The sequence below is a fragment of the Euphorbia lathyris genome, chromosome 2 (genome assembly GCF_963576675.1).
Source record: "Euphorbia lathyris chromosome 2, ddEupLath1.1, whole genome shotgun sequence".
Lineage (NCBI taxonomy): Eukaryota > Viridiplantae > Streptophyta > Magnoliopsida > Malpighiales > Euphorbiaceae > Euphorbia > Euphorbia lathyris.
This window is the reverse complement of record NC_088911.1, coordinates 101,435,957-101,461,245: the sequence shown is the minus strand read 5'-3', so window position 1 is coordinate 101,461,245 and position 25,289 is coordinate 101,435,957. Positions and strand designations below refer to the sequence as shown.

General features: G+C 34.2%; 1 protein-coding gene and 1 non-coding gene across 4 annotated transcripts; one reads left to right on the top strand and one right to left on the bottom strand.

Moving 5' to 3' along the window:
- Positions 1 to 4,095: 4,095 nt before the first annotated feature.
- On the bottom strand, positions 4,096 to 4,168 carry TRNAA-AGC (transfer RNA alanine (anticodon AGC)). Its single transcript has one exon. It is a non-coding gene; the product is annotated as a tRNA-Ala (tRNA).
- Positions 4,169 to 20,638: 16,470 nt separating this feature from the next.
- Positions 20,639 to 25,027, top strand: LOC136219158 (phosphoribosylglycinamide formyltransferase, chloroplastic-like). Of its 3 annotated transcripts, none has more exons than XM_066006432.1 (7): positions 20,639 to 20,832; positions 21,523 to 21,919; positions 22,603 to 22,714; positions 23,268 to 23,444; positions 23,605 to 23,731; positions 24,048 to 24,186; positions 24,625 to 25,027. In XM_066006432.1, the coding sequence occupies exons 2-6, from the start codon at positions 21,544 to 21,546 to the stop codon at positions 24,159 to 24,161; spliced, it is 906 nt and encodes a 301-aa protein (XP_065862504.1). In that variant the 5' UTR covers positions 20,639 to 20,832; positions 21,523 to 21,543; the 3' UTR covers positions 24,162 to 24,186; positions 24,625 to 25,027. The 3 variants fall into 3 exon arrangements, with proteins under 3 accessions (XP_065862504.1, XP_065862503.1, XP_065862501.1); XM_066006431.1 differs by lacking the exon at positions 24,625 to 25,027 and adding an exon at positions 24,460 to 24,602; XM_066006429.1 differs by lacking the exon at positions 24,625 to 25,027 and having other exon boundaries at positions 20,640 to 20,832; positions 24,048 to 24,338.
- Positions 25,028 to 25,289: the final 262 nt, after the last annotated feature.

Here is a 25,289-nt window from a genome sequence, read left to right as displayed (position 1 = left end):
CGAGCACTTACGGTGGTAAAACAATTTTACAGATTTGCATCGATGGTGTTTAATTACGGTTATCAAGTAAGGGTTACTAAAATTTTGAGGAGGAAGAAAGGTGGCTTGGTGTTGTGTTTTATTTTACGTTTTCTAAATCTAATATCAAACGACGTCGTTATGTTGAATTTGGTCAATAAAATCACAAGACTTGTATTTGATAAGCCTATATCTAATCGGTGAGTAACAAATTCATTTGGTCATTCAGGATGAAATGAGCACTATTGATGATGACAAACTTCCTTTTTACCACTAAAAATTAAAAGTTGGCTACTTTTTTTTTAGAAAAAATTGTTTCATTCATAGAAAAAATAGTATATCTCGACATAAGTAATTAAAATTTACAACCCAGAAGTACATCAAAGAAGTTTGAATCTGCATTTTCAATATCATATATCATGATAGAGCATTAGTAGAGAGTGTTTGAAATTTTTTTGGCACAACGGCGAAAAACACACTCCACCCAGAATCAACTTCATAGTCGTTTGTTCCAGGAATGTCTTAATGATCTTTTAATGAGCAAGATCTATGCGATGATAGACAAAACTCTTCTATTTTTCCATTAAGGAAAAATATGATAACATTCATATAGAAAGGCCTACCATAACCACCCATGAAGGAGAATGAAGAAACTACCAAATCTACCATAGTAGTAGATCAATAAAAAATTTATTCAATAAAAAAAGCAAAACAAAGCAAATAAGAGGCCTATCTTCTGGCTAAAAACCGGACCCCCCCCCTCTCAAAACCTGGATGAAAAAGAAGAGAGTTTCTTAACAATGAGATTTAGGTCTTCTTTAAAAAAAATGCCGAGCCTAAGACAAACGAAAAATGGAATTTTTTTTAAGCAAAGCTTCCTTCAATATAATTATTATTCAAAATTTTAATAATTAAAATTTACATAACCTATTTTAAAATATTTTTATTTTTTATACTTAACTAATAATCAGTGGCGGAACCAGGACCCCATATGACCCGGAGTAAGCATCATTAACCATCTCATCTACCTTTAAACATTGAAATAATACTACATAGAGTTAATATAATTCTCTCCAAAATATTACCAAACACCATTACTTCCATCATATCAACTCCATCCAGCAAAACCCATGTAGCTGAATTTAATAGATGATTTTAATTGTAAATGACGCAAGACACTCATAGAAATAGAGAGCAACGATACTTTTATATAGAAAAAATAGTATTTTACTACTAAGATATTTTTAGGAGTGAAAAGGAAAACAAAAGTTGTAAAAGGGATAAATATGTTGGATGTTAGAAAAGATTAAAAAAACGAATACAAAAATATGTAAAAACAGTAAACTGTACTAACAAAAATTAAGGGCTTGATTGGATGGGGGGTATAGAGGGGTTAATAAGGGAAGGGTTAGTAAGGGTTGATAGAAACCCTTGTTTGGGAGGGGGAAGGATTAGTAAGGGATTTTACAAACCCATGTTTGGAATACAAAAAAAATTAGAAGGGTAGAGTAATGGAAGAGTTTTGAAGGTTTTGTTTTAAGAAATTTCATCCAATTTTCAACCCTCCAATTTGGTGGGTTTTGAAGGGTTAAGAAATTACCCTTCTTTCCCATTCTTTACATTTCCCTACCCTTCTCTACCCTTCCTTTATTTACCCTTCCCTCCCCTTCATCCAATGAAGCCCTAAGTGAAAGTATACGAAAGTCTGAAGAACAGATGTGAGAAATCTGATGCTATATTAACAGTCTTCTTAAGACATATTCCTTCACTATTAACGATCGTCTCCCAAGATACAACAGATTACGTAAGCGAACTCTTACCGTGTGTAGAATTGTTATCACCAGAATAACATTGATTGATAAGAAGAACAACTATGGAAGTTGCAGGAACCAAAAGATTATTTAAACTTAAAAATAAGAAAATAATTTTAAGGAAACGAATGTCCTTTTAGTATGCTGGAAGAAGTAATGTAATAATAAACTTACCAATTAGTTTTCATTTGTTGTATATATAATAAAAAAAAAAGACAAATTTTGGACAAAACAGTTTCTTCAAACTATTTTATATAAACCGCTTTTTTTATTATTATTCATTTTGGATAATAAGGAAAATTAATCCAATAATCCCTATATGAATAAAATTTGAAGCAACTAGATATGATATGGTAATAACTTTCTATAGTCGATATTTGCATAGAATAGGTAGACAACAACCCTCAAACCTTCTCTTGTGAAAGTATATTCACTTTACTAACTGACTAGTACATGTGATGTCCTTCAACTATTATGCTATTTGTGTAAACGATAATATACTTCACATAACATAACACAATTTTTAGTTCTCATGGTAATGTTCGTTATGGTCATGAACATCTCCTGGTTCTGCAAGAATTAGAGAGATTTGAGCCTCATTAGTCTCCTTCGAAGAGATCCCACTCCACTCTCACATATTTGATTTTTATTTCTCAAAATTCGGATGCACAATGTATCATTAAAAGCATAGCTTAACCTTTTTCCATTTTTATATTATTATTTACAGCATAAGAATAGACTAGGGGTGATCCCCATAGTGACCTCACAAAGCTTATACAATTAGGTTATCCCTTTGAACCTATATCTTAGGATCTCTAGTCAACAAGGTTGGGTTTTCCTTCACATAAAGCCTTAAATATTAATATGCTTCAGTCCCATTCCTTTCGATGATTTTCAACTTGATCTCGGTTTAACCTTTTAGTTAGTGGATATGCGGTATTATCTTTTGATCCAACAAAATCAACAGAGATAATATCGATTGAGATCAATTGTCTAACGATGTTATGTCGACGATGCATGTGTCAATATTTACTGTTATATACGATATGTGCTCTCTTAACCATTGTTTGTTTATCATAATATATATAAATTGTGCGCATAGACTTTGGCCATATAGGAATATCCTCCAAGAAGTTTTGTTGCCACACAGCTTCTTTTCTGTCTTTATATCTGGTTATAATCATGAGGATTTCCAGGACAATGCTCCTCTTGCTAGAGTAAACATGTATTTGCTCGTGTCCTTAGAATCCTTATATCAGATATCCAACTTGCATTAGAGAATCATTCTAACACAACAGGTTCTCTCATATAGTGCAATCTGTAATCAAGAGTGTACCGTAAATACCGAAATATTCTAATAAAGGCAATCTAGTGGACTTTCCCTATATTACTTGTTTGTTTACTTAAACTACTGACAATAAAAGAAATAACAGGCCTTGTACAACTCATGAGATAAATCAGACTATTTATAACCCTCACGTATTCTACTTGGTCAACGATTTCCCCTTTATTTTTAGAGAAATGTTGGCTAGTGTCGATTGGAGTTCTGGTTATACCAGAATCGTCCTTATTAAACTTGCCAAGAATCTTGTCCATGTAGTGTGACTGAGTCAAGATGAGATAGTTAGGTGAACATTTGATTTGGATACCTAAAATCACATATGCGAGTTCCATATCTTTCATATCAAACCGTGAGTCATGTCTTTGGTACTTCTTACCATCTTGTCATTACTTCCCATAATAAGTATGTCATCAACATACAAACATAGAATGATATATCTTTCATTTGTAGTTTTTGTTATGAATTATAGAATAAAAACAGAATGAAAGAGGGGAAATTAAGAAGCTTATCGGATCATCTGATCTTTATTAGGAGTGATTGAAAAAGGAAAAATAATTGCCTATAAAAATAAGGTGAAATAAATAAGTACTTTAATATTTTAACTATTGTTTTTTCCTTTTTAATATGAAAATAAGGTGAAATAAATAGAAAGAAGTTTTAAGTAAATAAATTGAAAAGTGAAAAAAGCGATGGTGGATGCAATTCACTCATCCGCTACTGATATAACAAAATTCGGGGATCTCATTACACAATGTCACTCTTTACTTAATAGTTGTGACTCTTATTCAGTCACTTTTACTCGAAGACAAGCAAATGAGGTTGCTCATATACTAGCTAGAGAGTCACGTTTTGCTATTAGTCCCGTGGTGGTTTAAATAGAAAGAAGTTTTAAGTAAATAGATTGAAAAGTAAAAAAGCATAAATTGGAGAAGTGGGGTATCGATCCCCATACCTCTCGCATGCTAAGCGAGCGCTCTACCATCTGAGCTACATCCCCTTACTTGTAAATTTTTAGTTTTGGTATTAGATCCACTTTATTATTTTAGTATGTAATAAATAAAATTTATTTAGGAGTTTATTAGATCCCCTTACTCCGTATTAGGAGTTTTCTGTGGCTGGGCGTTAAGGACAGTCTTCTTACTAATTCGGATAGGCACAGAAGGCACTTGGCTGATTCTGGAGCTTGCAGTAGATGCAGAGGCCATGTTGAGACTTTGTGCCATGCTCTTAGAGATTGCTCTAATAGTAAAGAGGTTTGGAGGAAAATTTTCCCACACCATATTTTCTCTTCCTTCATGGCACATTCTGAGGTCGACTGGTTCTCTGATGGTGTTAGAGGAAAGTTGCTTCCATACATGGAGCATGGTGACATTTTCTTTGCTATTATCTGTCACCAAGTTTGGAAATGGAGAAACGAGGAGATTTTTGGAGATAAAACTGTTTTTATGACAAACTTAGCTGATTTCTTCTCGAAAAAACTTTTCTCTATTATCGATAGTTTCAAAGGAGAGTCCCTTGCCAAAGCCTCTCAGTGTTGTGATGTCCATCTCGTGGGATGGAGCAGGCCAAGAGAGGGGGTTGTAAAGCTGAATACTGATGGTTCCTGCCTCAGTAACGGTAAGATTGCGGCTGGAGGTGTACTTAGAGATGCAGGGGGCGCGTGGCTTTCTGGGTTCTCCCAGAATTTAGGGTTGGGTTCTTCCTTTTCTGCGGAGCTCTGGGCTATTCTTACTGGAATCAATCTTGCTAAAAGGCTGGGTGTTAAGAGGCTCTCTGTGGAGTCTGATAATTTGGAAGCAATCAAAATGATTTCTGAGAATCATTCTATGGGTCTTAACAGTCGCAACCTCATCAAAGCTATTAAAAGGCTTTGCTCCTCCTTTGAGTTCGTAGAGTTCAGACACATTTTTAGAAAGCAGAATCGTGTTGCTGATCGCTTGGCGGCGGCGGGCCATGAAGGGACGTTAGGCGTTACTACCCTTCATGTTTCCCCTAGTTTCATCTCTCCTCTTCTCTTAGAAGATAGAATTGGGGTTAGCTTCCCTAGGCTAATTCCTGGGTAGTTTGTTGTTGTTCGTTTTTCTTTTCCTTTTTTACCAAAAAAAAAAAACTATTGTTTTTTTCTTTTAGTATAAACATAGGGTGAAATAAATAGAAAGGAGTTTTAAGTAAATGTATTAAAGATTTTTTCTCAAAAATGTCAACTACCACAAATTAACCATTTGTAAAATTCGACATTTTTGGATATAATATAAATAATTGTACTAGAAATAAAATTATGATAAGTAATAAATAAAAATTAATTTAGTTTTCTAATATTTTAATTATTGTTTTTTTCGTATAACATATAAGGTGAAATAAATAGAAATGAGTTTTAAGTAAATACATCAAAGATTTCTTCTCGAAACAATCAACTAGCACAAATTCAACATTTGTAAGATTCGACATGTTTGAAATATAACATAAATAATTGTACTAGAAATAAAATTATAATATATAATAAATAAAAATTAATTTAGAAGTTGAGATTAATTGGATGAACAAATTCAAGTTTTCTTTAGAAATTTCAATACGCATTAAATGTTGGTATATACGATTTTGCTACTCGTTTTGGATCAGCAGGTGTATATACATGACAACTAATTTGCTAAATTTTGAAGTTGAACTATCTTTTGAACTCTTGTTCACAATACTTTATTTTAGGTTCCATGTGAGAAAGTGATGAAACTTTCCACATAATTATCTTTTACACTTTTTTATTTTCTCCTCCTAATTTAAGAAATGTAAATGACAATGTACAAATCATACAGTAAACATATCTCTCGTTAATTGCTCGAGATATTTAATTATTGAGAGAGATTCATATATGTTAGCGATATTTTCGTAACGTAATGCTAATTTCAACCTTGTCACGTGTAGTTTGGATGCGGGCATTTTAGAGATATTAATTCTCAATTAATGTAGGTTAAGTTTATGGATTATTATACGCACCAAAACTTGAAATCTAATCGAAATGATTGGCGAGAGAAGCAATGATTGAAAAAGTCTCTATTGGTTTCTGACACCTTTATAGAAACTTTGCTATTATTTAAAGCTATTGCGAGTAAGTAAAGAAAATAAAAGTATGAAATTGACACGAGATTTGGTAAAAAAATGGGCTATTTTATTGATATCAAAATGAGTCTGAGTATAATTGTTGATGGAAAATAAATGTAATTGAAATAATTTCTATATCAACATATAGCTAAACCAGTTGCACAATTAGATGTAAACAAATCAATAATATGAGCACAAATTCAATTATAATAATTACAATAAGGGAGATGAAATGAAAAAATGAAACGACAAACTTAGAGCCATAATTGGCTATCTCGAGGAGACATTGAACTACAGTCGACTTTGGATCCATGAACACTATGAGAACTTCGAGCAGACGGTAAAGAGTGGAGCTTACTTCGTCTGTCGGTCTTTGATTTGAATTGATCGGGAACAAAGCGAGTAACTTCATTTGGACATATTTAGGTTTGACTTTAGATGGCTCGTTAATGAATTTTCAGACACGAAATGAAGCAAAATGAAAGCCTAAAATGAAATTTAGGATGTTGGGAATGAGGGTGTGTAAGAATCGAGGACATAAAAAAATTAAAGGCTTGAGAATGTAAAAACAAAATGAATGGGCAGAACATGTAAAAGCTGGCAGATTATGTAAAATGATTTGGGGTCCAAAGAATAGCTTGTAAAACGACTTTCCGGACATGAAATGAGGCGAAACGAAACCCCAAAATTAATTTTAGAGTGTTAGGAACAACTTGGTGTAAATATTAAGGACATAAACAAGACGGAAGAGGTTTGAAACGTAAAAGTGAAATTGTGGGGCAGAATGTATAACAACTGGGCAGATTGTGTAAAAAGATTCAGGATCAGAAGAATGACTTGTAAAATGAGTTTTTGGATAGGAAATGAGGCGAAAAGAAAGACTAAAATCAAATTTCAGACGTTAAGAACAAGTTTGTATAAGAATTGAGGACAAAAACGGGACATAAAGGGTGTGAAATGTGAAAATGAATTTGCTAGGTAGAATGTAGAAAAGTGGATAAAAAGTGATTTTGGTGAACTTTAAGCTATGAAATTGTTAACTTTTGGAAAGGGATTGACAATTGAACGATTGAGAACTTGAAAACGGGTTGCTAAATCATCAATTGAGGCTAAAAAGATGTTTTTGGAATGAAATTAGAGCAGGAAACTAAGAAAAACAAAGCTATGACAAAGTGTAGGTGTTTTTGTTTGGTTTTGTTGGGTTGATTGGTTGGGGGTTGGAATGAAGGTATGAGGTCTTATTTATAGTACTTTTCCAGAAGGCCTAATACATAAATAACCCCCTGAACTTGTCCAAATATTGCAACTGCCCCCCTCAACTTTCAATTGTAACAACTTACCCCTTAAACTTGTCAAATTGTAAAACATAACTCCAAATTGGAAATTTTTTTACCCCGTATTTGAAGCAACCGTTAAAATGTTTTCCCGGATTCGTATCATGCCAAACATCTGATTATCATACTCCACGAGCGTTGCAGATTTTGTATTTCACGTGTTTCTTCAATTGCAGTCCATGTCAGCAATTTGGGCTTGTATTTTACAATTGGACAAGTTTAATGGGTAAGTTGTTACAATTGGACAAGTTTGAGGGGTAAGTTGTTACAATTGAAAGTTGGAGGGGGGCAGTTGCAACATTTGGACAAGTTCAGGGGGTTATTTGTGTATTAGGCCTTTCCAAAATATGGGTGTTGTGCATGTTTCCTGTTGGAAATTAGGCTAAGGTATAGCAGTGGAAATATAAATTTTTTAACCTATTTCCATATATCCATAGGATCCATTAATCGTTATTTCATATAAAGAAGGATAAGAAGAATTATCTCTTGATGATCAATCTACCGTTGTTAATGAAGTGCCCACAACTCTTCTCCGAGTTCCCAAACACGAAATAAAACACGGGAAGATTAATTTAGAATCAACCATTGAATAGCAACCAAAGTAGATTGCCTCTAACTAATCAACACAAGATCAAGGATAAAAGAAATAGATGAAATCAATTGATCGGAAGGAAACCGTAGAGAAATCTCATCCTCGAACTAGGGGTGTCGAATTTTCTCTCTCTCTCACTATAGGGATTTCGAAAATCTCAGTAGGAATGCACTTAAGGTTTTCGAAAATCACTAGGGGGGGTATTTATAATCTCTTGTATCTAATCCCTAGTTAGATAGAATTAGGTTACTGAATAGGAATTCAATTCGGAATAGAATTCCTAATTATTATCTCATTATATATCTAATATATTAAGGATAATAATAATAACCTTATTGGATAATAATAGGAGTATTTTAATCTAATTAAAACTCCTAACTTATTTATCTCTTAACTAATTTAATTCATAATCCTAATCTAATTAGGATTTAACAAAATCAAATTAATTATTCATGTATTTAATTACATGAATTTCGACCCCCCCTTGGTCCATGGGCCTTCTTGGGCTCAATTGGGCTTCCATCAATTAATTAACATCTATCTCTCTTTTAGGTTCCAAGTCTTATGTGTGACCCATTAGGTTCTTATTGCTTCTAGCCGTATGCAATGTTATTAAATTAATTTTCAAAGAATTATATTTAATCTTTGCATAACGGAATGATGTACAGAGTATGTGATTAGCAAGTCCGTAATCATTCCCCCAAAGCTATAAGAAGATAGGTTAATTCTGTCGTTAACCTTTCCGTATTAGTTACAGTATAATTCGATCCTTTATCAACTACATCCTTAAACTGAATCTTATGACTATGGATGATGTTAAGTCACATATAGCGAGACGTTCGTTTTACTTGTACAGGCCGAGTCAACTCAAATAGATAGGTTAAGTGAAATCTGTATTTCAAGTCTTAAGCTATCACCTTGCAAGGATTTAGAGTCGAGTCTTCCACAAGCGATCATTGGATGTATCTCCCATTCATCGGGAGTGATAAATGCTCAATCCAATATATAACGATCCCGCAATCACTTCCTGTGATACCCAACGTCTACTGTTCACACCCCAGAGTCATCTCTGTTAAGGACCGTGTTACACCAGAGTCAAAGCGTCACATTCCGTAATCCAGAATACCAATTAATATTCCTTTGAGTCTGAGGATTAGTTATACCTATTAATACCAATGAGATGAACAGGTGACAAGGACGAATCTACCCATCCTGTTATCTCAAATCGGATCCCCAATCCTAATGAACAACTTTTCACCGGATCTATGTAACTGTCCAGATATCTGTATATATGAAGCTTGTGAGACCAGCTTTCTGTCGGACAGAAGACATTGTTACATACAAGTCTCAATAGTGATATATCAATCCTAAACATATCACTTGACTTGGGGTGGTTTTAAGTTTATTAGTTTATTATAAAGTTTTGTCTCACTTCATGCTTGTATGAACACTTTATAATCACTTTAAATAAACTTACAAATTTCCTTTTATTAGACTTTATTTAGTGCTTAAAAGGGATTGCCTTTATATAGTTATAAAACATATATCTCATTAAAACAAATGATATAAAGAACAATTCATTTGCATTAAGTTTGTATCCTAGAACAATTGTCTATAGGACACTAAACCCCAACATACTCCCACTTGGACTAAAGCCAATTGTTTCTAAAACTTATCCCAGTAGAAGTTAAATGACGATCATGTACTTTCTGGGTTAAAGGCTTTGTCAACGGATCTGCAACGTTGTCCTCTGTGGGTACTCTTTCTATTCTCACATCTCCTCTAGCCACAATCTCTCTAATGATGTGGTATCGCTTAAGGTAATGCTTGGACGCATTATGAGACCGTGGTTCCTTTGCTTGCGCAATGGCTCCATTGTTATCACAATACAGTGTAATGGGATTTACAATGTCAGGCACCACACCAAGTTCTGTAATGAAGTTTCTTATCCAAACCGCTTCCTTTGCTACTTCCGCAGCTGCGATATACTCTGACTCGGTCGTAGAGAAAGCTACGCTTCCCTGCTTGGAACTCTTCCAACTGACCGCGCCCCCATTCAAGATAAACACGTATCCTGATTGGGATTTAAAATCATTCTCATCTGTGAGATGACTTGCGTCTGAAAATCCTTCTATTTTCAGATCACCTTCTCTATACACTAGGAACATATCTTTAGTTCTTCTCAAGTACTTAAGAATGTTCTTGACGGCAATCCAATGCTCATCTCCCGGATTCCCTTGGTAACGACTCGTTACAGATAACGCGAATGCTACGTCAGGTCTAGTGCATAGCATAGGATACATAATCGAACCGATTGCGCTGGCATACTGGACTACAGCCATGCGTCTTTTGTCATCATCGGTTTTAGGACATTGATGATTGTTTAACTTTACTCCATGTAGCATGGGTAAGTTACCTCGTTTCGATTCAAGCATGCTAAACCGATTTAGCACCTTTTCAATGTATGTAGCCTGTGAAAGACCAAGCAGTCTTCTCGATCTATCTCTGTAGATCTTTATACCAAGTATATAAGCTGCTTCACCAAGGTCTTTCATTGAGAAGTTACCAGATAACCATACTTTTACCGACTGTAGTAGAGCAATGTCATTTCCCATTAATAATATATCGGCCACATATAGTATGAGAAATGCTATAGAGCTCCCACTTGCTTTCTTGTAAATGCAAGCTTCTTCGCAATTTTGTTCGAAACCAAATTGTTTTATGGTTTCGTCAAAACGCTTATTCTAGCTTCTTGATGCTTGCTTGAGTCCATAAATGGATCTCTGAAGTATGCAAACTTTATTTGCATCCTTTGATATGAAACCTTCAGGCTGCATCATATATACATCCTCAAGCAGGTTTCCGTTTAGGAAAGCTGTTTTCACATCCATTTGCCAAATCTCATAACCGAAGTGAGCGGAAATTGCAAGCATGATTCTGATTGATTTGGACATAGCCACAGGAGAGAAAGTTTCGTCGTAATCAATTCCTTGCTTCTGACGATATCCTTTCGCTACTAACCTAGCTTTGTAGGTGCTAACCTTTCCATCCATGTCTGTCTTCTTTTTAAAGATCCACCTGCACCCAATGGGTATTATCCCTTCGGGTGGATCAACCAAAGTCCACACTTGGTTAGTATACATGGAATCCATTTCAGAATCCATGGCCTCAAGCCATGCTTTAGAATCTGGACTAGTAAGAGCCTCTTCGTAGTTTTCGGGTTCGTCGTCTAACATGGGAACCTCATTATTATCTCCCACTAGAAAACCATATCTAACTGGGAGTTCATGAACTCTTCGTGATCTATGAATAGGTGGCACTAGAGTCTCATCTAATGGGACTCCTTCGGGTACCTCAACCGCCTCTGTTGTTTCAGTCGGTGTTTCTTCTTCTTGAACTTCGTCAAGTTCAATCATGCTTCCCTTTTGTGTTTCTTCGAGAAACTCTTTCTCTAAGAAGGTTGCATGTTTGGATACTATCACTTTCTGATCATCTGGATGATAGAAGTAATATCTCACAGTTTCCTTAGGGTATCCAATGAAGAAACATTTATCAGATTTCGAATCTAGTTTGTCGGACACAATGCGTTTGACAAATGCTGAACAACCCCATACTCCCATAAATGAAAACACGGGTTTCCTACCAACGAACAATTCATATGGTGTGGAACTAGCGCATTGAGTTGGTACTCGATTTAGGGTGAAGAGGGCAGTTTCTAAGGCATAGCCCCAGAACGTCTTTGGAAGTAAGGCCATGCTCATCATGGATCGTACCATATCTAGTAGGGTACGGTTTCTCCTCTCGGATACACCATTGTGTTGTGGTGTACAGGGAGGTGTCCATTGTGAGCATATCCCACATTCAGTTAGATAATTCAGAAAATCATCTGAAAGATATTCGCCACCTCGATCAGATCGAAGCGTCTTTATTTTCTTTCCTAATTGATTTTCTACTTCATTCTTGAAGCATTTGAATTTCTCAAAAGCTTCTGATTTGTGCTTCATCAAGTAGATGTAACCATATCGGGTATGGTCATCTATGAAGCTTATGAAGAATCTGAATCTTCCTCTTGCTTGGACTGATATAGGACCGCATACATCTGAATGAATGAGTCCTAGAGTGTCTGATACACGCTCACCTTTATTGCTAAAGGGTGTCTTTGTCATTTTACCTTTTAAACATGATTCGCATGTTTCCAATGATTCGAGATCGATTGGATCTATAAGCCCATCTGAATGTAGCTTTAGCATTTGTCTCTTGTTTATATGGCCTAAACGACAATGCCACAAGTAAGTTGAATTATCTAGCTTATGTCTTTTGGTATCAATTGCAAAAACATGAATTTTGACATCTAACACATAAATCCCATTTTGTGATATTCCTGAAAATAAAAGGTCGAATCTTTATAAAAATTGCAACTCTTGTCTTTTATTGAAATATGAAAACCGTCGTCAACAAGACGGCTAATAGAAATAATGTTTCGAGACATTTGCGGAACGTACAAACAGTTCCTTAATTCTATTACAAGCCCTGAGGGCAAATTTAAAACATAATCTCCAATTGCGAGGGCGGCAACTCTTGCTCCATTTCCTACTCGCAAGTTTATGCTTTCTTTCTTTACTTCCTTAGTCTGTTTTAGCTCCTGCATATTTGTACAAATATGAGATCCACATCCGGTATCAAGTACCCAAGATTCAGACTGTGAAACTGTATTTATTTCAATATAAAACATACCAGATGTTGAAGCACCGCCATTTCCCTTCTTGAGGGAGGCTAGGTACTCCTTGCAGTTCCTCTTCCAATGCCCGTCTTTACCACAGAAGTGGCACTCTCCTTTGGGCTTCTTCACTTCCTTTCCCTTAGCTTTGTTGGGCATGGCTTTCTTACCTTTCTTGGGATATTTAGGATTGGGATAATTCCCTTTCCTCTTCTTTGATCCCTCAATGACAAGAGCTGGTATTGCCTTGTCCTTTCTCATATTGGGCTCAACTGACTTGAGCATATTTGCAAGCTCTTCAAGAGAGGTTTGCAAGTCATTCATCTGATATTTCATAATGAACTGTGAATAACTCTCTGGGAGGGATTGAAGAATTAAGTCTATGCTTAATTCGTTATCCATCGCGAATCCAATACTTGAAAGTTTGGTAATATAGCCAATCATCTTGACACAATGTGTCATGATAGATGTGCCCTCTTGCATCCTGCAATGATATAGCAACTTGGATATCTCGTAGCGTTCACACCTAGTCTGTTTCCCAAACAGCTCTTTAAGGTGCATGATGATGGAATAGGCATCCATTTCCTCATGTTGCCTTTGTAATTCCGGTGTCATCGATGCAAGTATGATGCATCCGGCATGATCTTCATCAGCCTTGTGCTTCTGGTAAGCATCAATTTCCTCAATGGGAGCATCATCAGCAGGGATAGGGGGTATCGTTGTATCAAGTACATACCCTATCTTATCGAACTTCAAAACAATTTTGAGGTTACGAAACCAGTCGGTGAAGTTTGAACCATTCAATTTGTTATCGGTAAGAATGTTTTGCAGATTGGTTTTAGTCATGATTTTAAGAGTGTGTTTAATTAAACCTGAGAGTGAGAAAGAGTAAACGTATGTCATTCATTTGCTTAAAGTATATCAATCTAAAATTATAGGCCTTTTAGTTTATTTTAGATTGCTCCCACTATTTTGCCAAATTAATAGCCCTCCATATTAATTCGAAGAATTTCACAAATCCTTTAGTGAGCTAGGATCCTAACTCCTGAGATTTCGCCTTGAGTTTGCTCAACAAGCTAGTCTCATTCGTTAGGTAGATTCATGTAATCAATCACATCTTTAATGTGATTCCTAGGTTATTGGGTTACTAACCACATTAGTAACTAATATGCTGTTCACATTAATCCCAACCATCTTGCCCATTAGTTTATGACAACATGAGTTTGCTAATCCAATTATCATAATCTAATTTAAGTATTACCCCATATTCATGAAAAGTGATTTTCGATAATTCAGGTGTTACCGAAAGGACCCCGAGCTTGAGTTTGCTCAACAACCCAAAGGCCCTCAGCACTGCCGGCTGAATTATAATATTAGGGAGGGGCAACCGATTTTAATAACTTGTTTATTTACTTAACTTTTTAATGAGGAATTTTATTTTAGGTCTCATAATCTAACTTAGTCTTGATTTGCTTTAGCATACATCAGACACATACATTCACATACATTGGCGTTATGGACATATCATCTAAATTATTCCGTCGAGCCAGAGACGGAATAAAAGGGCAAAACCTAAGGAAATACTAACTATTACATATTTCTCTTTAGGTCCTCCGTCTTCTCCATGGCGCCTTGAAATTACATATTAATTTCTATACTACTAAAGAAAACTTCAATTGAATTGAATGGAATCAGATGAGAGGAGAAATTATAATAGATAGTAGAAAGGCAGGACTCGCAGGCCCTATTTCAAAAATACCAAAAGACTAAAAGAGGGTCCAAATATATCCATAACTCCAAACATGCATAGACTCAATTAAATAAATTTAATTGGTTGATTACATAACTGTCTTATGTAATATTTATGTTAATCACATTAACTTATCAAATTAACTTTCATCCAATTTTACTTCTAATAGTTTCGTATCTTTTATATTAATCTTTAGATTAATATAACTATACAAAACTTTAATTATGCACGTCCCAATTATTTTGATTTTAATTCATTTAACATTTTGATTTACAAATTGGTAAAACAAACTTTTAAACAAATTTTCATTCGATAATCAAAACAGAAAACTATCAATTTCTGAAACATATATATTTAAATATAACAAAACGATTTTAAACAATTTAAAATCAAGTGGGTCTCGGGCCGGGCCCGAGAGTGGGCTGCTGCCGATTGGCAGCAGCCCTAGGGCGGCTGGGACGCCGCACGCGGCTGCTGCCGCGGGGCAGCAGCCGCGCGACAGCGGCCAGTCACGCCGCGAGGCGCGACTCGGGCTGCTGTCGTATTATTTTTTTTTATATATAAATCAATTTTAAATATATATATATCAGTTCTAAAACGGTTTTAAAACGATTTTCAGAAAATAGGAAAAACTACTATAGATTTCCGTTTTATCTTTAGAATTAATAAAACTGATTTTATCAATCTAACTATAAAACTAATAGATTTCGTTATCATGATTATCAACCAAAATAATTAGGAACATACGCATAATCTATTTTAATTAACAATTAATTAAAACTTATTTATCCTTAGAATTAATTAATCAAAACAATTTGTTAATTAATCCTAACTATAAATATTTATTCAATCCTATTAAAAAACTTCTAAATTTTTATATATGAAATAACGGATTTAACGATGGCTCTGATACCACTGTTGGAAATTAGGCTAAGGTATAGCAGCGGAAATATAAATTTTTTAACCTATTTCCATATAACCATAGGATCCGTTAATCGTTATTTCATATAAAGAAGGATAAGAAGAATTACCTCTTGATGATCAATCTACCGTTGTTAATGAAGTGCCCACAACTCTTCTCCGAGTTCCCAAACACGAAATAAAACACGGGAAGATTAATTTAGAATCAACCGTTGAATAACAACCAAAGTAGATTGCCTCTAACTAATCAACACAAGATCAAGGATAAAAGAAATGGATGAAATCAATTGATCGGAAGGAAGCCGTAGAGAAATCTCGTCCTCGAACTAGGGGTGTCGAATTTTCTCTTTCTCTCACTATAGGGATTTCAAAAATCTCAGTAGGAATGCACTTAAGGTTTTTGAAAATCACTAGGGGGGTATTTATAATCTCTTGTATCTAATCCCAAGTTAGATAGAATTAGGTTACTGAATAGGAATTCAATTCGGAATAGAATTCCTAATTATTATCTCATTATATATCTAATATATTAAGGATAATAATAATAACCTTATTGGATAATAATAGGAGTATTTTAATCTAATTAAAACTCCTAACTTATTTATCTCTTAACTAATTTAATTCATAATCCTAATCTAATTAGGATTTAACAAAATCAAATTAATTATTCATGTATTTAGTTACATGAATTTCGACCCCCCTTGGTCCATGGGCCTTCTTGGGCTCAATTGGGCTTCCATCAATTAATTAACATCTATCTCTCTTTTAGGTTCCAAGTCTTATGTGTGACCCATTAGGTTCTTATTGCTTCTAGCCGTATGCAACGTTATTAAATTAATTTTCAAAGAATTATATTTAATCTTTGCATAACGGAATGATGTACAAAGTATGTGATTAGCAAGTCCGTAATCATTCCCCGAAAGCTATAAGAAGACAGGTTAATTCTGTCGTTAACCTTTCCGTATTAGTTACAGTATAATTCGATCCTTTATCAACTACATCCTTGAACTGAATCTTATGACTATGGATGATGTCAAGTCACATATAGCGAGACGTTCGTTTTACTTGTACATGCCGAGTCAACTCAAATAGATAGGTTAAGTGAAATCTGTATTTCAAGTTTTAAGCTATCACCTTGCAAGGATTTAGAGTCGAGTCTTCCACAAGCGATCATTGGATGTATCTCCCATTCATCGGGAGTGATAAATGCTCAATCCAATATATAACGATCCCGCAATCACTTCCTGTGATACCCAACATCTACTATTGACACCCGAGAGTCATATCTGTTAAGGATCGTGTTACACCAGAGTCAAAGCGTCACATTCTGTATTCCAGAATACCAATTAATATTGCTTTGAGTTTGAGGATTAGTTATACCTATTAATACCAATGAGATGAACATGTGACAAGGACGAATCTACCCATCCTGTTATCTCAAATCGGATCCCCAATCCTAATGAACAACTTTTCACCGGATCTATGTAACTGTCCAGATATCTGTATATATGAAGCTTGTGAGATCAGCTTTCTGTCGGACAGAAGACATTGTTACATACAAGTCTCAATAGTGATATATCAATCCTAAACATATCACTTGACTTTGGGTGGTTTTAAGTTTATTAGTTTATTATAAAGTTTTGTCTCACTTCATGCTTGTATGAACACTTTATAATCACTTTAAATAAACTTACGGATTTCCTTTTATTAGACTTTATTTAGTGCTTAAAAAGGATTGCCTTTATATAGTTATAAAACATATATCTCATTAAAACAAATGATATAAAGAACAATTCATTTACATTAAGTTTGTATCCTAGAACAATTGTCTATAGGACACTAAACCCCAACATTTCCCACTTCCCTAACTTTTCTCTTATCTTTTTCGACTACTTGAAATCATTCCACTTCTCCTAACTTCACTCTCACTTCATCCTAACTTCACTCTCATTACTTGCCACTCCATCCCACACTTCCTTAATTTATGGCTTAGTGTGTAGTGGATAGTGGATGACCTTTTTGCACATGTGTAAATAAGGTGTCAAATTTGAGTGGTTAGCCCTTGATCCGATCGTTGGCTCGTTGCGGCGTCCCGGTGTCCCGAATCCATGAACCGTGCCTAAGTGTTGCTACTGATTTTTTATTCCACACAATATGTGCACTAAGCCACACGTCATATGGCTTATTTTATGCACTCATTACTCGCCATTTTAATGTTCCACATGGCGTATGGGACATTCCACACGTCGTGTGAAATGGCCAATTTCGAGCAGAGGCTTTAGATTGCACCCATACGTTGTGTGGCTGTGCCACATGTTGTGTGAGTGGCTTTTGCCTTAGTTGCGAAAAACACACATCCCTCACATGATGTGCAGATTAGCCATACATCGTGTGTGGTAAAATTTATTGAACTTTATATTAACTTATATTCTATGCTTTTTATTTACATAAAACTAAAAAAATAAAATTTTCATTCTGTGGACCAACTATATTCAATATAAATTTCTAATCTCCTTTGAGGACCAATCTTAGTATGATGTGTTGGAGCAATAAGAACATATACTGCACAACTAAACACTCTTATGTGAAATATTGAACTCATTATCAAAATATAATTGTAATGGGGAATACTCATGATTGCCTGTCGATCTGATACATATAAGTGATGTTGTATGTAAGATTGCATATCTGTGTATATATGAAGGAATATATTTGCATAAGTAATAGTCTAATAATTAATTCGAGACATTTAATAAATGATTATGTTAGACCATTTTGTAAATGAACTTAGGCTACAAGATGTTCAACACTTATCCAAAGTGATATGCAATAATCATTAAAGTTTGGGATGTAAAATCGTAACATTATCAAGACGAGTTGTCTTACTTGGATAATCGGGAAATTATGATCGTAATCTAGTGATTTGAGTAAGTAATCGGCAAAAGCCATATTGTGTGATGATAATAAATAAACTTGTGACCATATAATAAAAGCATTATTTAAAATCATAAAATATCTAAATGGTCCACACGATGGATAAATTGGTCCATATATATCGCCTTGAAAGCATTCTAAAAATATTGGTGATTCAATTCCAATCTTACCCTTTGAGGGTTTTATAATTAATTTGCATTGCAAACAAGCAATACAAAAAATCATTACTTTGAAGAATCCTTGGGCTCTTCAATGGATGTTCATATGCATTTCTATAATTTTTCACATCATTATATAACCAGGATGACATAGTTGATCATGTTAAATCTTATAAGTATTAGAATACGTAAACTTCTAGTTTATAGTAAGATTTCTAGGTAAATTGCACGCATACTGAACTTTACTCATTTTTATGGTATGGCCACTATACTTCAAAAATAATATAAAAGTCACTCAACTTTACACTTTCTAATATTATAGCCAATAAACTTTAACTAACGCATCAAAATAACCATTAACGACCTCAAAATTGAAATGTTCAAGAATTAAAGTTGGTTAGAGCAAAATTTACCATGAAACAATATTTTTTATTTTTCAAAATCATAATTTATGGAGCTTTCTCTCTCCTAATCAAACAACACCTAAATAACCACAAAATGAAAATTTTAAAGAATTAAAGTTGCTTAGAATATCATCAATTCTTGATTTTTTTTTATTTTGAGGTCTTTAACAATTATTTTGAGGCGTTGGTTGAAGTTCAGTGGTCATAATGTTAGAAAGTGTAAAGTTGAGTAGCTTTTATGTTATGTTTTAAAGTTCAGTGAGATACTGTGAAAATGAGTAAAGTTAAATGGTCATGAGTATAGTTCACCATAAGATTACTTTAATCATGTTAATAAATGTGTAATACAAACCGTGAATAAAGTATTAAATTTTTTTAGTATATATTTATTCTCTGAAACTATATTTATAACATATCATCTCAATATGATATCAATTTCCACGAATATCTTTAAAACTTAATAAATTTATGTGGAACTTTAAAGAAAATAATGCATTATTTATAATAAACTTTATTCCTTCTAGTAGGACTATACTGGATATACCAAAGTCCGACATATGAATCCCAAGCCCGCCCCCGTCCAAGCTCATCTGTATATTAAAAAAAGAGTAAAATACATGAATATCATAATTAAGTACAAAATTACAACTAAGTCATATCACCGAACTTAATTCTTAATATGTCATTATTCTCTATATATTATGATTTTACACCATAATTTAAAAATTCTAGACTCCAATTCATAGATCATAAACTTTAGAAAATATATTCCAGACTTCTAATTTATAAATTCTAATCCTTAAAATATATTAAAAATACTGATTTTACTAGTTTGATATAATCCAAAATTATGACTTGACATAGTTGTAAATAATTTTTGAAAGATGAATTTCTGTGTAATTTTCCCTTAAAAAAAATACAATTAAATTTAAAATGTCACACCAACTTTCTTAATAAAAATAGTCAACACAACACAATACTTAATCAGTTTGGAAAAATTATAGTAAACTAATTATCTATCGAAACATAAAATCCAAAATAAATTACAACATAACAATAAAAATAACTATCTATAAATTTATCATTTCATTTGTCATTGTAATCAATGTTTTTAATTGCTAAATAATTGTTAAAAAGAAGAGTGTTAAATCATGTCCTTGAGCTTGTACTTCTAAATTCGAAGAATAGTTTGCATTGACGGATCATGTGGTTGGAGGCTATGACAAAGTTGCATGGCTATGTTCTGTTGAGTTTTGAACTTACTAGTATAATAAGAATGTTGTTACTGTTAAAGTGTTGTTTGCTTCTCAAAATCCCGATGTAAACTTTGTAAAGTCCAAGTCCGTCTAGGTCCAGACTCATTTAAGTGTTGTTTGCTTCTCAAAATCCCGATGTAAACTTTGTAAAGTCCAAAACCCGTCCAGGTCCAGACTCATTTAAGTGTTGTTTGCTTCTCAAAATCCCGATGTAAACTTTGTAAAGTCCAAGCCCGTCCAGGCCCAAACCCATTTAACCGAGATTGGATACATGAAAATGCTAAATATGTAAATTCACCTCCATTTGTACAAATTTTATAATTTCCCCCCCAAAAAAAAAATCGAAAGAACCCTAATTTCTCTCTTCCCCCTCTTCTATTTTCTTCTTCGATTTCAACTGTTGCAGACCGCTCTCTCCCTCGTCTCCTTCTTTGACTTGCAGACCGCCCTCTTCTCCTTCTTCGGTTGTTTCTCATTCGACCGGAGTTTTTAGTTTCAGGTTTCAATTCTTTTGCTCTGCTATTGCTTTCAAGTTTCAATTCTTTTTTGCTTTTTTTTTTTTTTGAAGAATTGCTTGCTGCTTGTGATATTCTGCTTCTAAATTCTCTCTGTTTTCTGGTTTCTCATTTCTCCCCCATCTGCTTCTAAATTCTGTCTCTTTTCTATTTTGTTGAAATCTTAAGTTTGGCAGACTATGGATTTTTTATCTCAAAATGTACATGTTTCACATGCGAATTTAGTGAATCGTGTTTTGTTTGTTTTAGTGAATCACAAATCTTAAGTTTGGCAGACTATGGGGTAATAAATGTCTACTATTTATCCCAATTTCAGTAACAATTTAGTGAATCATGTTTTGTATTTGAACTGTATATTGTTTTATGTGTTCAAACTTATGTTTTCTGCTTGCTTATTATATATATATATAATTATTTATTGCGTCATCCTTACCAATCTTGAGTCATTTGGTTGAACAAAGTGACCTCTGACCCAACTACAAATCTGGTTTGATGTCCGGTTTTTACAACATTGCTATATATATATAGTACATTCCTGCTTTGCAAATAAAAAGAGCAGTGTAAATCCATGAAAGCACGGGGATTTTTTTTTTCACTTTTCCCTTAAAGAATATTGATGTTTTGCAGTTTATGATTTTCTACTTGTAAGATTAATCCTCCCTCCCAAAAAACAGATGTAGCTGAAAATTCATGGAATGGAAGGTGGAGGCTTGAGTTCTAGGTTATATTCAATTTCAAACCCCACCGTTGCAGCAAACCGAGCCCTCCCAAAGTTTTTAACTTTACATCCTTCTAAAAGTTCATCTCTTCTTTGCTCACCTAATTATGCCTTTCAATCTTTTCCACCAAGGGTACTAAATGCATCCTTCAACAGATTTCAATGTGTGAACACAGCAGAGGTATTAGGTAGTGCTGTTTTTCACCAGGAAGATTGCAATAAACCTGAGGTCAAAAGGAAAAAGCTTGCGGTTTTTGTTTCCGGTGGAGGCTCCAATTTTAAGTCAATTCATCACGCTTGCCTTCAAGGATCCATCCATGGTGATATTGTCTCTGTAGTCACTAACAAGCACGGTATATGTTTGCCTTTCCCTTTTCTTCACCTATTCATGTGCTTTAGCTCTACCTGAATCTTTTGATTTGAATTTGCACCAGATTATTTAGGGATAAGGTGCAAAAATGCCCTTAACGTAGACAACAATGAGCAATATTACCCCTAACGTTAAAAATAGCACAATTAAGGGCCTAAGGTTAACAACTTGGACCAATTTTAGATTTCACTAACAGATTTCTTCACAGAGTTATAATTTCCGTTTTCTCACTTCGTCTTTGTGCCCTGTCATGAACTTATCACGTTATTGGAAAAAACCCAGCAGGAATCTGATCCATCCAGCTAGTTCTCCTTTTTCTCTTTAACCTTTTTACATGGAGAAACTTGAAACTTGGTATTAAACAAAGAGATTCTTACTATTTCTTTTTCAACCGATGAGATTTGATATTGGTGAGATTCTTGCTATTTTTCTTCTTCAATCAGGTGATAAGGTCAATGAAATGACAGATGTGTGAATTAAGAAAACGGAAATTATAACTCTGTGAAGAAATCTGTTAGTGAAGTCTAAAATTAGTCCAAGTTGTTAACCTTAGGCCCTTAATTATGCTATTTTTAACGTTAGGGGTAATATTGCTCGTTGTTTACGTTGAGAGCAATTTTGCACTTTATCCCGATTATTTATATGTTCCTTTTGTCTTTTTTACAGGATGTGGAGGTGCAGAATATGCAAGAAGCAACAAAATCCCAGTCCTTTTGTTTCCTAGAACAAAAGATGATTGTGGTGGGCTATCCTCAATTGACCTTGTAACTGCTCTAAGGTGAGCTACATTTTTAATTTGAAGTTACTCATTTTAAGTTATAACTTGTATTTGCTTCTTGCAAAGGAACTCTATTTAGTTGTTAGATGGTTTCAGCTTTTCTTGTGTTTCATCATTGAGTCACTAACATATGTAATTGTTACAAATATTAATAGTCATTCTCTGAATGTTGCTCAGTTAGAACATGGTTGATTTGTCATTGATGCCTGAGGACATGTTAGCAATCACTTATTGATGTAAAAAAGATTACTTGTTGTCCATCATTTTTGATCTTTTTTTATGTCGTTCCCCTTCCTTGTGATAATGTAAAATGAGGAAGCTTATGTGACTGCTTCTTAGTACATATAAGCAAAAGATGCGTGGAATGTCAGGAAAGAACCTGCATGGCATGTGAAGATTATCTTTTGCCTTCGATATCCTCTCTTTCTTGATCTTGAAAACCAAATACGACTGACGCAATAATATATAAAATGCTGCTTAAATTATGTGCTGGAAATGTTTGTTTTGTTTCTCTAGTTTTTAAATCAAATGTTTGATATTCTGTGTGGATCAGGGATTTGGAGGTTGACTTTGTTCTTCTAGCTGGATATCTTAAACTTATACCTAGTGAGTTAATCCGTACTTTTCCAAAATGCATATTGAATATCCATCCAGCGCTTCTTCCAGCATTCGGAGGCAAAGGCTACTATGGTATGAACGTGCATAAAGCGGTCATTGCTTCTGGTGCGAGGTATCTTTCAGCTTATGTTGTTGTCTTCTTTTTATGTTGTCAACATCATTAATGTTGGAAGTGAAGTTCATTCCTCAATTTTGTTGAACTTTCATAATTCTGTCTTATTCACAAAAGTTCTCATATGTTATATTCTTGTTTGGGCTTTGCGCCTGATTAGATACTCAGGTCCAACTATCCACTTTGTTGATGAGCATTTCGACACGGGGCGTATCCTTGCTCAAAGAGTTGTCCCTGTGCTTGTGAATGACACTCCAGAGGAGCTAGCTGCAAGGGTTCTTAGAGAGGTAATGAGTTATTAAGTGGTATCCATTTTTCTTCCCTATTCATTCAGACACTTTTTGAAGCTTAAGCTATTTTTCGTTTATAGAAAATGAACTTAAAATATTTCATGGAATTCCACTAATGTCAAATTGTTCTGATTTGGCAGTGGTATACTGACTTACTATAGATTATTTGACTAGCTGGTTTGTATTTGATTATGGAAGAATTAATTATGGAGTTGTTGAACTAAAGTAGCCTTATTCAGTTAGTCAACTCCATTGCATCACCAAGGTTTATTTCAACTTGTTAATTCCATTTTCTTCTCATTTTGAATTGTAGGAGCATGGGTTGTATGTTGAGGTGATAACGGCACTATGTGAGGAGCGTATAATTTGGAGGGAAGATGGTGTTCCTCTCATCCAAAGTAGGGAAAACCCCAATGAATACATATAGCTTAGTCAATTTTGTTTTGCTTGTGGTAAGTGCCGATATTCTCCTAAATGATTTATTAAAATAATGCTATGAACGTCGTCATGAACACGAGCTCTATAATCTGGGCATTCAACTAGCTAGATTACTGTGACATATCATGAGTTTGAGATAATATTTGATGATTTTCGAATCACTTAATCTACAGAGAATATAACCAATCCTTCTTTCTTGAAGGTTTTACATAATTCAGTTTTACCATTGATGTTCCTCTCAAGTGATTGAATTAAAATGGTTTTGAGATGTGGTTTTTAATCTGCAGAAATCAAAAGCTTACAACTACATTTCAGCCTTTTAAATCTGCATCCAAAGACATGTATAATGAGTTGCACAGATTTCTTTGAGGATGATAATACTGCGTTTCCATGAAATCTACGTTGGAAAATCTATCTGTTTTACTCTTGACATTTTTCAATTTTGTGAATAGATGATGAGAAGGGAGAAGAGGGAAATGGCTTGAGATTTAGCCTTTTTCTGAGACCATTCTCTTACATCAAATATAAGGTTCACCTTTTTCGGCCATCTGCTTTGATTTTCCAGCAGTATGTGTCTGTGGGTGACTACATTTCCTACTTTTTTCTTCTTCTTCATATATCTGAAAATACCTAAACTTTAATGTTTAGATGCAAAATAGATTTATGAATTCATTTGATGGAATTTCACGGTGCAAATAGGGATTAATCTAGATATGATACGAGTTCAGGGTCTGTCCATAAACATGTATCTGGAAAATTAGAATTGAAGAACAAATCTTTACTGTATGATTATTGTTTTTTAAGCCAAAATATTAATTAGTTCTTTATACTAATTTCAATTGATAGTTTATTTTAGGCTTAATATATTAGGAGCTTTTTAAACTTGGCAATCTATCTAAATTCTCTCTTATTCTGCCATCTAATCATGCCGTCTTAAATAAGTTTAGGAGTTACAGAGTATTTTATTAGTCATGTACTATTTTAAGTATTCGCTTTCAACTTTTTTTTTTGTAATATATAATATTACAATATTTTATACAATACAACAACAACAAAGCCTTAGTCCCGAAATGATTCAGGGTCGGCTAACATGAACCATCATATAAAACCGTGAAAT

Bases quoted from the DNA above. Each gene is read 5' to 3' on its own strand.
- LOC136219158 (XM_066006432.1), top strand. From the start codon at position 21,544: ATGGAAGGTGGAGGCTTGAGTTCTAGGTTATATTCAATTTCAAACCCC. The intron at 23,445-23,604 runs GTATCTTTCAGC...GCGCCTGATTAG, and splicing joins GTCATTGCTTCTGGTGCGAG to ATACTCAGGTCCAACTATCC. The intron at 23,732-24,047 runs GTAATGAGTTAT...TTTGAATTGTAG, and splicing joins CTGCAAGGGTTCTTAGAGAG to GAGCATGGGTTGTATGTTGA.